General features: G+C 44.6%; 1 protein-coding gene across 3 annotated transcripts in view; it reads left to right on the top strand.

Annotated features, from left to right (window-relative positions):
- Window positions 1–13,112, top strand: part of RSU1 (Ras suppressor protein 1) — a 200,959-nt gene that overhangs the window by 60,708 nt on the left and 127,139 nt on the right. For all 3 annotated transcript variants that reach the window (XM_042991148.1, XM_007081261.3, XM_042991149.1), the window contains 3 exons: window positions 4,690–4,808; window positions 6,434–6,516; window positions 6,786–6,900. In XM_042991148.1, coding sequence (XP_042847082.1) covers window positions 4,690–4,808; window positions 6,434–6,516; window positions 6,786–6,900 — 317 coding nt within the window. The remainder of the gene's footprint in view (window positions 1–4,689; window positions 4,809–6,433; window positions 6,517–6,785; window positions 6,901–13,112) is intronic.

Here is a 13,112-nt window from a genome sequence, read left to right as displayed (position 1 = left end):
GATGGGGACAGCTGTGGGAATAACATCGTGAGCTCAGGTTTTGTTCAGTTGGGTTGGAGGTACCTTAGGACAGAGTTAAAAAGTTTTCTTTTTTTAGTCAAACGCATCTTAGTTCCCTCTCTGTTGTCTTTGGAGCTGTTTGCATTTTTGGCTCTCGGTGTTTTATTCATTGTGTAAAACTTTCTGTGTATTTAATTACATTGCTATATAGATGGAATTGTCAAAGTTTGAACAAAAATTCTTAGCTCTCTGGGAGAGGAATTAACATGAGTTTCAATAAAGGATATTTCTGTTCTCAAATGGCATAAAGAATTATACCTGCATAGCCCTGTTTAAGGAAAGTTTTAGAGAGAGGACTCTTTAGAGGAAGCAGTCTGAATAAAAATAGACACACAGGAGACACCAAAAAACTCAACACGAAAAAAACCCCAAATAATCCAGTTAAGAAACGGGCAGAAGACATACACAGACATGTCACCAAAGAAGACATTCAGTGGCCAAAAAACACCTGAAAAATGCTCAACATCACTCATCATCAGAGAAATGCAAACCAAAACCATAATGAGACATCCCCTCACCTCTGGCAGAATGGCTAAAGTCAAAAACGCAAGAGACACCAACTGCTGGTGAGGATGTGGAGAAAAAGGAACTCTCATGCCCTGCTGGTGGGAATGCAAACTGGTGCGGTCACTGTGGAAAACATTTGAGTTGCTCAAAAGATTAAAACCAGAACTACCATATGATCCTGTAACCCCACTACTGTGTGTTAGTACCCAGTACTACTTTCATACCCAAAGAATACGAAAACAGTAATTTGAAAAGATATATGCACCCCTGCGTTAATAGCATTATTTGCAATAGCTCAAATATAGAAGCCGTCCTTCAGTAGATGAAGGAATGATGTGGTGTGTATGTGTACACGTACTTCTCAGCCACAAAAAACAATGAAGTCTTGCCATTTGCAACAACATGGATGGATCTAGAAGGCCTGCTGCTAAGGAAATAAGTCAGAGAAAGACAAACACCATATGATTTCACTCATATGCAGAACTTAGAGACAAAACAAATGAAAAAAGAAGAACGGAGACCAGCCACAAAACAGAGTCTTAAGAGAACAAACTGATGGTTACCAGAGGGGTGGTGGGTGGGAGGATGGGCGAAATAGGTGAAGGGCATTAAGGAGTGCACTTGGGATGAGCACCGGGTGACGCATGCAAGCACTGAATCACTGTATTGTACACCCGAGACTTATGTATAGATGTAACACCGTATGTTAACTGTACTGGAGTTAAAATAAAAATTGCGTCTGTACACACACAGACGAGACCCTACAGCACAGCATTTAGGCCACGTATATGCATATTCTGAACAGCACGCTCAACCAGAAGTTGCTTTCAAAGTTATATACGGTATTTGCTGTTTGTCTTGATGATGGCAAGGCCTGAAGGGATTTTTAGGCCCTCTGAATAAATAAAGTTTTATTATGTTTCTAATTGTTTAAATGTGGTTCATTTTGTGGTCATTTTCTACAGAATATAAAGCCACATTGGCTACTTGCTGGTAATTATTTCTGGGATAATCTCAGTACAGTAGCACCACGGGCTAACTCTTCTGGAATGGTTTTTGACCCCGTGAGATGCTGGAGCTCATCATGCGAAACTTAGAAGTTTTCAGTAAGTACAGTTCTGAGTGGCTGTGTGTGTGAGTGGGTCACCGTGGACGTGAGAAGAATTATTACCCTTAGCTAATAACTAAGGTTTTACTGAAGCAAGAGGAGCCCAAGAGGACCTCTGGAAGTCAAAACGTACCAGAAGGGAAGCATTAGGAAGGACCTTCCTAGCTTTTGAAAAAGAGAAAGGAAAAAGATGCCGACCAGCCTTCGACCCCCTGCTTTTATAAATTTCTACATCGTGTGCAGGCGCTTTCCTTTTTCCAAAACACACTGGAAACAAAGTTCACCGGCAGACAGAAGAATTCATACCATCATGGCACGCATGAGCGCCGTAAGCAACTTTGTGTGTAAACACTGGAGGTGATCTGAGGGTAAGCTGGCGACCCAGACAGGAAAGCCCCGCTCAGTTGTTCAGGCTGCCCACAACGGTCTTCTCCCAGGGTGAGCTTACCTGTTGGAAACCGAGTCAAAATTTCTCTCAGGCTTCCTGAAAACCAGTGGTAGTGATGACTCTCCTTTCTCGAGGACCCTTTGTGAGCCACAGATCTTCCGAGCTGCTTCAGACGTCTCAGCTGTCAGCCCCCTGGCGATCCTTCCGGAAAGTACTGCTCTCATGTTCCCGTCGAAGAAACTGGGTCTCAGAGAAGCTGAGCAACCTCCCCAAGGTCACCCAGCTAGCAGTGCCAGGCTGGACTCCGACTGTCACCCAGCTCTGTCTGTCCTTGCTGTAACCTCTCACGGACACCCGCAGGGGCCCCCAGAGCCGCGGTCCAACGCGTGGGCGTGGAGATGGCTGGGGACCACGTGCGCCCCTGCGGCTCCTTGTTTGTGGCCAGCAGCGCCTCCGGGCCCTCTTAAGCATTTGAGTTGGGGCTTCCTTTCTGCCTGCCAGGTTGGCGAGCTCCCTGCCGTCACTGCTGTCACTGCACGGGGGGCCTCTGCAGTGATCCGGACACCCTGGGGGTATTGGTTTCTGTCTCAAGGAGAACCACCTCTGGCTCAGAACCACCTCTGGTTCTCTTAGCAAAGAGAGCCACCTCTGTCCATCAGGTGGACAGACTCAGGCTCACTCTGGGCTGGAGATGGAGATCTCCTTCTGGGAGATGTCTCTTTGCTCTGAGGAAGGCTGGCACTTTCCTGCACCTCATCTTTCCAAAGTCTACTGTGTTTGGAAACACGAACTTTATTGGTGATTTTCAAAAAGAGGTAACTTAGAGCAGTAAAGAAACACCTAATGTACACCTCCGTGCTGTGTCCAGTGTTGGTGATTTTTCTTTCAGTTTCCTCAGATCCTTGCGTTGGAATCTAGGCATTGGGGGGAGGGGCTAGGTGCTCCCAGATACCTGTCACCCTCACCAGGCGAGCCAGAAGTCCTTGTCACTTAATTCATGTCAGCTCTAAAGAGATGATAGTAAGCGCTGTCCTGCCTGAACTACGCGATCGTTCTGGTGACCCAGGTGAAACTTGATGTCAATGTGCTTCACACACGGTGAATTGGTAGAAACAATCCGTTGTTGTCATTACGGCAAAGGGTCATGGAGGTTACTTTTATTAAGTGTAAAGTTAACCAGTGACTTTCCTACCCAAAAGGTAGAAATCACTTTGACCTCGGTTTCTACTTGTGCTATCAATTTTTTCTTATGAGGCCTGGTTGGTGGGTGATTGGCAGCTGTGGACAGGATTGTATCTACTATGAGAAGGATTGAGGCCTCGAAGCATTTTATTTTTTTTTTTAACAATTTTTTTTAACGTTTATTTATTTTTCAGACAGAGAGAGACAGAGCATGAACGGGGGAGGGTCAGAGAGAGAGAGGGAGACACAGAATCTGAAACAGGCTCCAGGCTCTGAGCTGTCAGCACAGAGCCCGACGCGGGGCTCGAACTCACGGACCGTGAGATCATGACCTGAGCCGAAGTCGGACACTTAACCGACCAAACCACCCAGGTGCCCCAATCGAAGCATTTTAATGTCACAGTTCCTCCTACCCTTCAATCCTCCTACCTTTAATCTTATATTAGACTAAAAAAATTTTGGGGTGTGCCTGGGTGGCTCAGTTGGTTAAGTGTCCAACTTCGGCTCAGGTCATGATCTTACGGTTCATGGGTTCAAGCCCTGTGTTGGGCTCTGTGCTGACAGCTTGGAGCCTGCAACCTGCTTTGGATTCTGTGTCTCCCTCTCTCTCTTCCCCTCCCCTGCCCATGCTCTGTCTCTCTATCTCTCAAAAGTAAATATTTAAAAATTTTTTTTAAATCCTCTTTTAAGTATGCTTAAAGGGAACCACATTAAGAAAAGTAAGGGTCTTAAAGAAAATAATAAAAGATAGTAACAGTGTATTTACTTTAGATTTCAGTGGAGATACATACATATATATATATTAGTTTTCAATTATGAAGAAATACACATGAGATTTACCATCTTAACCATTGTTAAGTCTATGACTCTGTAGCGTTAAGTATATTCACGTTCTTGTGCACCAACCTCCAGAAGTTACTCATCAGGCAAAACTCTATACCCATTAAACAACAACTCCCCATTTCTCCCTCCTTCAGCCCCTGGCAACCATTGTTGTAATTGGAGATCATTTTGAATGTTAGTAATTGCATAACAAGAAAGTGATTTTTTTTCTTCCATTGGAATAAATGAAATAAAGCAAATGTCTAAAAACAACAAAGCTTAATCTGTATCTTTTGAGGAATTATTATTGCCACATCCATGAGGCAGTTTTTCTCTGGATGGACAGATACTTTGTGATGATTGAAGTTTCTGTGTAACACAGGGACTGAGCTTCCTTGCAGAAAATGATGAGACATTTTCAGATGTTTAATGAGCATAGAGGTTCTCTAACTATAATTACTGTGTTGGTTAAAAGAACATAAAGTGATTGCAGAATTATGGCCTCTTCTGAGTTTTCAGTCTCTTACACACGGCTCTTCGGCCTGTGACACAGAGGTGATGTCTGAACATAAACGTTTTGTGTGTGACGTCTTGGATTTTTTTTTTTTTTCCCCAACCACAGCATGAACAGACTGAACACTTTGCCTCGAGGATTTGGCTCTCTCCCAGCTCTTGAGGTCCTTGATTTGACTTACAACAACTTGAATGAAAACTCTCTTCCCGGAAACTTCTTCTACCTTAGTAAGAAACTTTTAATTCTATAAATCTCCTTAAAATGGTACTTTGCGTTCTGAAAGTGAAATTTATTTGCCAGGGCCCAAACTCCAAGAGAAATTATTGGACGTATATATTTTTTTCTTCGCACATTTCTTTTGAATATTCCTTCATAGCTCAGCAGTATGTATGTTTGATATATAGTTAGCTGACACCATTGAGCTCAAGTGGACTTAGTAATGTCATATTAACTTCCAGATAGAGATTATGTACCTAAATGAGATCAAGTCTCACATTTAGCTAAAGAACTTGACTTCCTTCTTAAAGAGCATGCAAAAAAATAATAATAATGTATGTGTTCTCCCATGTTGCAATTAACTCTTTGTAAGCTATTTCCCCAAAGATATTTCAACCAATTATATATAAAAATATGCATTAGTAAGCTACTGACAACTTTTTAAGCCTCCTAAAAAATACTGTCAATGATGTAGTCTGTTTCATCTATAGAATACAATCAAACGTCAAGAAATTGTCATAGATAAACACACTTTATCTTTTCGACTGTATTCTTTGCAAGCAGATTTCTTGCTGCAGATACCCGTAAAAATGAGGGAAAACTGATTTTTCTGAGAACTCACAAAATATTTAGGAAAGATTTGCTTTCCTTAAATGAGTGTTCTGCTTCTCCAAATAGTGACACGTATGGCATCCAGAGATTCTGAATTTTCTGAGCTGGTCTCCAAAACTTCATTTATAACCTTATGCATATTCTCTCCCCCAGATTTTCCCAAGCACATGATGAAGCCAATTCTAAAATATTTTCATGGGCCATGAAGGAGATTTTGTTGTGTATATTAACACAGAGTTCTGTCGAATTTTAAAACATTTGAGTGTAATTGAATACCTGTAAGCAAACAAAACAGACCTCTGATTATACTTCTCCTTTTTGGTCAGTGATAAAAAAGATGCCTTAGGATTTTTTCCTTCCGTAGTTCGGGGCTGTGTAATATTGTGAACAAATTTCTGACCGCTGATATTCTGCCTGGGTTAGGGTTTCTCTATTTGTGAATTCCCATGTCGTCATGTTAGCTCCTTTGTCCTCATTTATTTCTCATTCTCATTTATTTTTTGTTGTTAAGGCTAGAGAAACAATTAATAATAATTAGCCCGATTATTAAACAATGAACTGTGATTATGGCCTTCATCCCCGGAAAGCCTTTTAGTTATTTATTTTTAACATAGTTGCATTTACACGACAGAACCTTTTTGCCTGAAGCGTTGACACCAATGTCACAGTGGTTTTCTTTGTTACACATACGGACGCAAAGCATAAATGTGAATCGGAAATGATAGAAGAAAAGTCGCTCTCTTTCCTGAAAGCGTCTTGAAACCCTGTGCCAGAAACTGCCGATGCCCATGGTTGCTAATTGTGTCAGTCCTCTTGGATATAGATGTTTTCCTGACCACACCAGCCCCACAATAAGCCAGTAAATCTAAGTTTGACCTGCTTCTTATTATTGGGAGCCCTAGGTGTGTCACAGGCTTTTCACCGAGCCAGGGTTATTAATCAAAGCTGACTCCCTTGTATTGATCAGACCTCAAATGGTTGGATTTCATGCCACCCTGTTTATATATCGCTGTTTAATTCGCAGCCACCCTGCGCGCACTCTATCTAAGTGACAACGATTTTGAAATCCTGCCGCCAGATATCGGGAAGCTCACAAAGTTGCAGATAGTAAGTAATTTATCTAAATTCTTGGAAAATCAATTCACTTCTGCAGCCCTTGTAGGAGTAGAATCAAGTCAATTTGAGCAGGGGTGAGGTTTGTTGTGTAGGAATCAGCCACCACTCCCGATACTGTTTGTTGTTCATCTGTAGGCACTTGTAAATAAATTGAAAGCATTGAGCCTTCAAAGAAGAGAGGGCATGGAAAGGACGAGAGTTTCTGTTGAGCGCCTCTACGTGAAAACTGTTTTGACAACCCCTTGTTTTCTTATATTTAGCTCAGCCTTAGGGATAACGACCTGATCTCGCTGCCTAAAGAAATCGGAGAGCTTACTCAGCTTAAGGAACTCCACATTCAGGGGAACCGCCTGACCGTTCTGCCCCCAGAACTAGGTAAGGTTGCTGATGATGTCAATTCAGGGTTTCATTAATATCAGTGATCCCGTTGCGGCAGTTCTGAGCAACGCTCTCTCCTCTTGGCAAGCACCCTCCTCCGAGGTGCTCCTTCTGATCATTTCTAGAAGCATTTGTCCTTGACCAGGGTTCAGCTGTTAAGGGTTTGACCTGGCGTGCTGCTGTGTTCGGCAGCCCGAGCACCCAGAGAAACTGCTGATGAAGAATAACCCAGCTCGGCCCGGGCACGGGGTCAGGGGAAACAGCCCTGGAGTAGTCCTAGCGGTCTTGTCTGTGTCTCCTCCTTTGCTGGCTGATGATTTCTTTAACATTTATTTATTTATTTATTTATTTATTTACATTTATTCATTTTTTGAGAGAGGGCACGCCAACGGGTGGGGCAGAGAGAGAGGGAGACACAGAATCGGAAGCAGGCTCCAGGCTCCGAGCTGTCAGCCCAGAGCCCGATGCGTGGCTCGAACCCACGAGCTGTGAGATCATGACCTGAGCCAAAGTCGGGTGCTTAATCAACTGAACCTCCTGGGCACCCCAACGACTTTTTAATCAACCCACCACTCTTATTTTTTTTTTTTTTACTCTCTTAGTTTGTAGTTTTAATCCCTTGAAAACTTTTGCCACATAAAGTACTTGTTACGGCTGTGTGAAGATACCTTTTGCCATCGTGCATTTGGTTCTAGCCTGACTCCACTTCCATGGGAATTGCTAAATATGTTCCCGCTGAGAATTCCCTGGTCCTGCTTCTGTGGCAGATGAATCTTAGTCCTCTGCCTGCTCATTCACATGGCCCAGGGTGGGCTTATGACGTCCCTCGGAAATCACCTTCAAACCTGTTACTCTGTTGCCGATGTATTCTGCCCTTCTGGAAAGGTTTCATGAGTTTACTTCTCTTCTCTCGTGCAGACCCTCCGTGTTCTCTCACTCCTTCAACCCACTGAACTGCATTGTTCCTCAAACTGTGAATATTTGCTTTTCTGCTCCAGAATCCCATAATTTGAAGAAAAAAAAAACAAACAAAAAAACCCCACATTTAACCCAGAGTTCTTTGAGCAAGTACCTCAAGTGAACCTGGCCGTTTGAAAGAGGCCAGGGGTTGCCACTTGGAACGAAAGCTCCATGAGAGCGGGGTGGGGTTTTATATTCCCTCCCTGCTGGATGCCCCGTGCCTGCCATGCTCTAGGCTTCAGGTTGGTGCTTGAGGAATGGGTACTGAATGAGTTAATGAAATGAGGACTCACCTGGCAAGGTGCTGGGAAGGCCATGCGGAGGCAGAGTTTGACGTCTGCCCCGAGCCATGCTCCCCTCGTGGAAGCCACAAGCCACATTTCCAGTGCTCAGTATCCATGTACGGCTCGTGGCTACCCCCGGGGAAAACCCAGGTACAGAACGTTTTCATCACAGGGTGTTCTGTTGGGCAGCGCTGGTGTGAAGGAAAAGCATTCCCGTGGTTTCATGGAACGATGGAAAGTTTCAGCACCACTTGCCCCATCTCCTTGGTCAACTTTGTCGTTGTAAAAGGTCTGGAGGAACTTGCGCCAATTTGAAGGGCTGAGAAGTAGCTCAGCACGTTCTCCTCACAGTTACAAGTTGTCATGCGTCACTTAGGAGCAGGCTGCGGGACCAAGGAAAGATCGTTGCGAACGTTTTTAAGGCGAAAAACTCCTTGTCAGAAGAAAGGGTTTGTACCGTGACTGTTGACCAGGGGTGGTAGCATTAGTGATACCTGGGGGGCTTTGGCAGAATACACATACCTGCTTCTTCTCCGACCTGGTGAATCAAAATCCCCCTGCAGGAGACGAGTTCTCGTGCCATTTGGAAAAGCTCCCTCCATGCTTCTGGCGTGCGTTCTTGGGCAGTGTGATTAGGAGAAACTGTTCTTCCTTCCTTCCTTCCTTCCTTCCTTCCTTCCTTCCTTCCTTCCTTCCTTTTGAAGTGTGTTTTGTTATTTCATTTTTCAAGCAGAGAAGCGAGTGAGGGCATTGATCAGTGATTTCTATCAGGTAATACTTTGTTAGGAAGATAAACCCAAGTGAACACCTATGTCCCTACATATTTTGAAATCTTAAATCATATTGCTTATCCATTTAAATATCTTGCTTAAAATCTAGTCCTACTTATCTAACATTTCTGTTAAGCTCTCCAGTAACAAATTATATATATATATATTAATTTTTATTATTATATATAATTTATTAATGTGTGTGTGTATATATATATATATATATATATTTATATTTTACTCAAGAGTACAGTTGAGGAGAAAGTCACTAAATGACTGTTTTTCAAGCCATACCTAGGAAAGCTTAATCCCAACATCTGCCTCGTGGCAGATTTCCCTAATGACAGGCAAGTACTTAGCTGGAAATAAATCATGACCCCCTGGGAGTTTCTGTTAGAGGTCGAAACTAGAGATGAAGACAGATGTATTCTTTATTTTTAAATGGTGGGGTTTTTTTTTGAGTCAAGAATAATCTAATACATAGTAATGTAATAATAATTATTATAATAGTACGTATTAGGGTGCTGTGACAAGTGCTTTTCCTGCCCTAGCTCCTGTAATTGTCCTAAGACTTGTCAGCGGACTTTTGAGAGGTAAGAACACTGAAGCTTAGCACTGTCTGTAGGGGCACAGCTAACGAGTCACAGAGGCTTGATTGGCATCGTGTCAGGCTGTCCTCCAGGTCAGTATTCCTCCCCACTGTGGTGTTCTCGTTTCCATTCCAGCCGGCAAAAGGATTCCCAGAAAGTGCAGCACCCGCTCACTCCCCCTAGTGGCAGGAGAAAAGCTGCTCTCCTCTGGCGGTTGGATGGCCAGCATGGGGAGGGGGGTGGGGGTGTAAGCAGCAGGTTGTAATACCCTGCAGAGTGCAGATGAGACGGCCTCTGTAAAACAGTGCTCTTCTGCTAGACCCTCCAAAGTGCATGGTCCCTGGGTCCACCCGACCCTGTCCCCATAGACATACAGCCACAGCAGAAATGTCTTTGGTTTGGCTTGTCCACAGTAGCTAAAATGATCGTCTGGAGTCGCCCTGGCCTAGCTAATGAGCAGCACTAAGGACTGATGCGCTTGAAGTGCATTATATCTGTCCCGACAGCACCCACTGGCTACGGGCTTACTTCTGGGTGCACCCTCAAGTGTGGATGATGCTCTCTCCCCTGTATGTTCGTATTATACATATCGGCATAAGCAAGGCAAATGCTTTTGAGATTTCTGTGAAATTTCCTTTAAAAATAAATTGGGAGGTGGGGCGCCTGGGTGGCTCAGCTGGTTAAGTGTCCAGCTCTTGGTTTCAGCTCAGGTCACGATGTCATGGTTTTGTGAGTTCAGGCCCCACATCAGGCTCTGTGCTGACAGTGTGGAGCCTGCTTAGGATTTTCTCTCTCTCCTTCTCTCTACCCCTCTCCCACTCACGCTGTTTGTCTCAAAATAAATAAACGTTAAAGAAAATAAAAATAAATTTGGAGTTTAACAACTTGAAGCCTTATTGGTAAGCGTCTTTGAACCAAGCAGTGGAATCCAGATGTGTTCTGACTTGTCAGGTCTAAGAATGTTCATGGACACGGCAAAATAAAGTCAGGAGTTTGGGTGGAGTTTTTCCTGTGTTTTTCTATTACTTTCCTTTTGTTGGAAATCCCTGAATAAGTTACTTTACCTGCTGTGTCTGATTCCTAGAAAGTAGTACGCTTGATTTCATGTTGGTCCATATGCATATAGCAAATTAGGTACAAATCAGGTCTGTCATTCACCCATTCAGACATTTATTAAGTTCCTACTTTAGGCCAGGTCTTGTCTCCAAGGAACTGACTTTCCAATAAAGTCAAATTCACTAACTCCTCAACTGTTTATTGGGCCCCTGCTTCATGCTTGTTTCTTGGAGATAGGACAAGGGACAGATCCTGCAGTGGAGGAAGGTGGATGAGTGGATAGATGGATACCATATTAGATAGTAAATACTCTGTGAAAAAAATAAGCATGGAAGGGAGTGTCTAGATTGTGGTGGGGGCAATATTACTCTGTTGACCAGAGTCAACAGGGAAAGGTTTGCCTATAAGTTGGTGTCATTTAAGCAGAGACCTGAACAAGGGAGGGGACTTTCCTGGCAGTGGGAACAGGAAGTGCCAACGTCCTGAGATGAGTTGTGTGTTGAGGAATAGCAGGGACGCATATAATACACTTCAAGTGCATGAGTCCTTAGCACTCCCAAGAGGAGGGTGGGGAGAAGGGAGAGGGGAGCTCAGTTAGGAAGTGGGGACTAGATCCCATGAGAATTTGTGGGTATTGTTAAGGATTTTGGCTTTTTCTCTGAGTGAGGTGTCGTGGCTGCCTGCATAATGGCCCCCAAAGATGCCCCCGTCTCCGGGCATTTGTCACCTCACATGGCAAAAGGACTTTGCCAGTGTGATGTAGAATCTTGGGATGGAGAGATTATCCTGGATTACGAAGGTGAGCCCGGTATAATCAGCTGAGTTTTAGAAGACGAAGGCAGGAGGGTCAGAGACAGTAGTCAGTAGTCGAAGGTGTGATGACAGAACCAAGAGGTCGGATTGTCGTGGAGGGGGCCTTAAGCCAGGGAATGCGGGTAGCTTCTGGAAGCTGAAGAAAGCAAGGCAGTGTGTTTTCCTCCAAAGCCTCCAGAAGGCATGCAGCTGCGTTCATCCAGATGGTGATAATGGTCAGCTTCTGGGTCTGTTTCAAAGGCAGATCGAACAGGAACTGGTGATGACCTGGGTGAGGGGGAGAGTGGAGGTTTCAGACCCCGGGAGCTAAAAGGATGGGAGAGAGAACAGGAAGGGTGGGTGGGGAGACGTGGGGAGGAGCGGAGCTAGTGATTAGCCGAGTTGTGGGTGTCTTAAGATCGAGATGCCTTTTTGGGTGTCTAATCGAGAGGGCAGCTGGGTAGGGCGATCTGAAGTTGGAAGTGAGGTCTGGGCTAATGGATGATTTGGGGCGTTACGAACATAGATGTAATGCCACCGAGTGGACGAGACCCCCCGGGTGTGACCGTAGAAGATAGAGCCTGGGAGCGCTGTGGTTCCTAGACCCTAAAGCCAGAGGGATGTGTCTGGCTCACTCCCAGGCAGGTATCTGGCCAGGTTGGGGACTGTGGCTTCCCCTGATTGGCTCCACGATGACTCCCTCATGCTGGTGCAGTGGGCATGCTGTGCTTCAGAGGAAAAATGTTTTTCCTGACATGTGCAGTTAATTCTGCCAGTGAAAGCATGAAACAGACACAGTCGAAATCTTGTCCGGAGCCTGCCTGAATCCGAATGTCTCTTCAGGACCCGTCCTTTAGCCAATCTCTTCAAAGTAAAGCAGCGATGTGAGTGAATGAAGTTTCACCCGGTTTTAATTAGTGGCAGAATGAGTGAGCGGAGTGGAGGAAAGGCCTGCATCGGGAGGGAGGAAGGAAAGACGGACGCCCCGAGCAGTCCTCAGAACAGACAGAGCGCCAGAGTGGACAGCCTCCTGGAGGTGCTCTCTGAGCGGCGGTCCTCTGCTCTGCTCTGGCATTTCCTCTCTCGCCCGAGACCGCTGTTGTCTTGTGAACTGAGGATGTGACTTACAGGTTTTTGCATGGTCTCCGCTCGGTTGTCCAGGGTTCAGTTACTTGCTCTTGCTGGAGTCGTTTCTGGTTTCTTGGCCCCTAGACAGTCCTGGGACCTCTTCTCCCATATCTGTCACCCAGATAATTGCCATTAGAGAAGGAAATGGCCTTGGTCAGTGGGTATGCAGCAGAGCAAAGTGTTTTAGATGTTGCAACCTTGTCTACACCAATGTAAGCCGCCTGTAGGGGGACGTGTGCAGTGCCACATACACCTGGGGCTGGCTGGCCTGGTGTCCTACTGTGTAGGCCAGGAAGCAATAGTATTTTTTATTACAGAAATAGGAGAAGTATATGTATTCTTTCTAGCATATTTGTGAAGAGTAGAGACAAATATTAGTTCCACTCAAAGAGTAAGTGATGTCAGGAATTGGGAATTTTTCTCCAATTATAATTCTGTAGAAGGAACAGAATTAAGAAAGAGGGTATAGACCTGTCTAAACTCTTTTGTATTACACCTCTTAATCCTTTTCTTAATGGCGTTGAGAAGCTAAAGAAAAATACTCTACTGAGGCAGGCAGGAAGGAAATGCAGTTTTCTTTTTGGGCAGTCAAGTCCCAGGCTGTGTCTTGTTCATTGTCTTTTGCATTA

Source organism: Panthera tigris, chromosome B4 (genome assembly GCF_018350195.1).
Source record: "Panthera tigris isolate Pti1 chromosome B4, P.tigris_Pti1_mat1.1, whole genome shotgun sequence".
In the NCBI taxonomy this organism is placed as follows: Eukaryota; Metazoa; Chordata; class Mammalia; order Carnivora; family Felidae; genus Panthera; species Panthera tigris.
The sequence above is the reverse complement of the archived record's forward strand: the minus strand, read 5'-3'. Positions and strand labels throughout refer to the sequence as shown.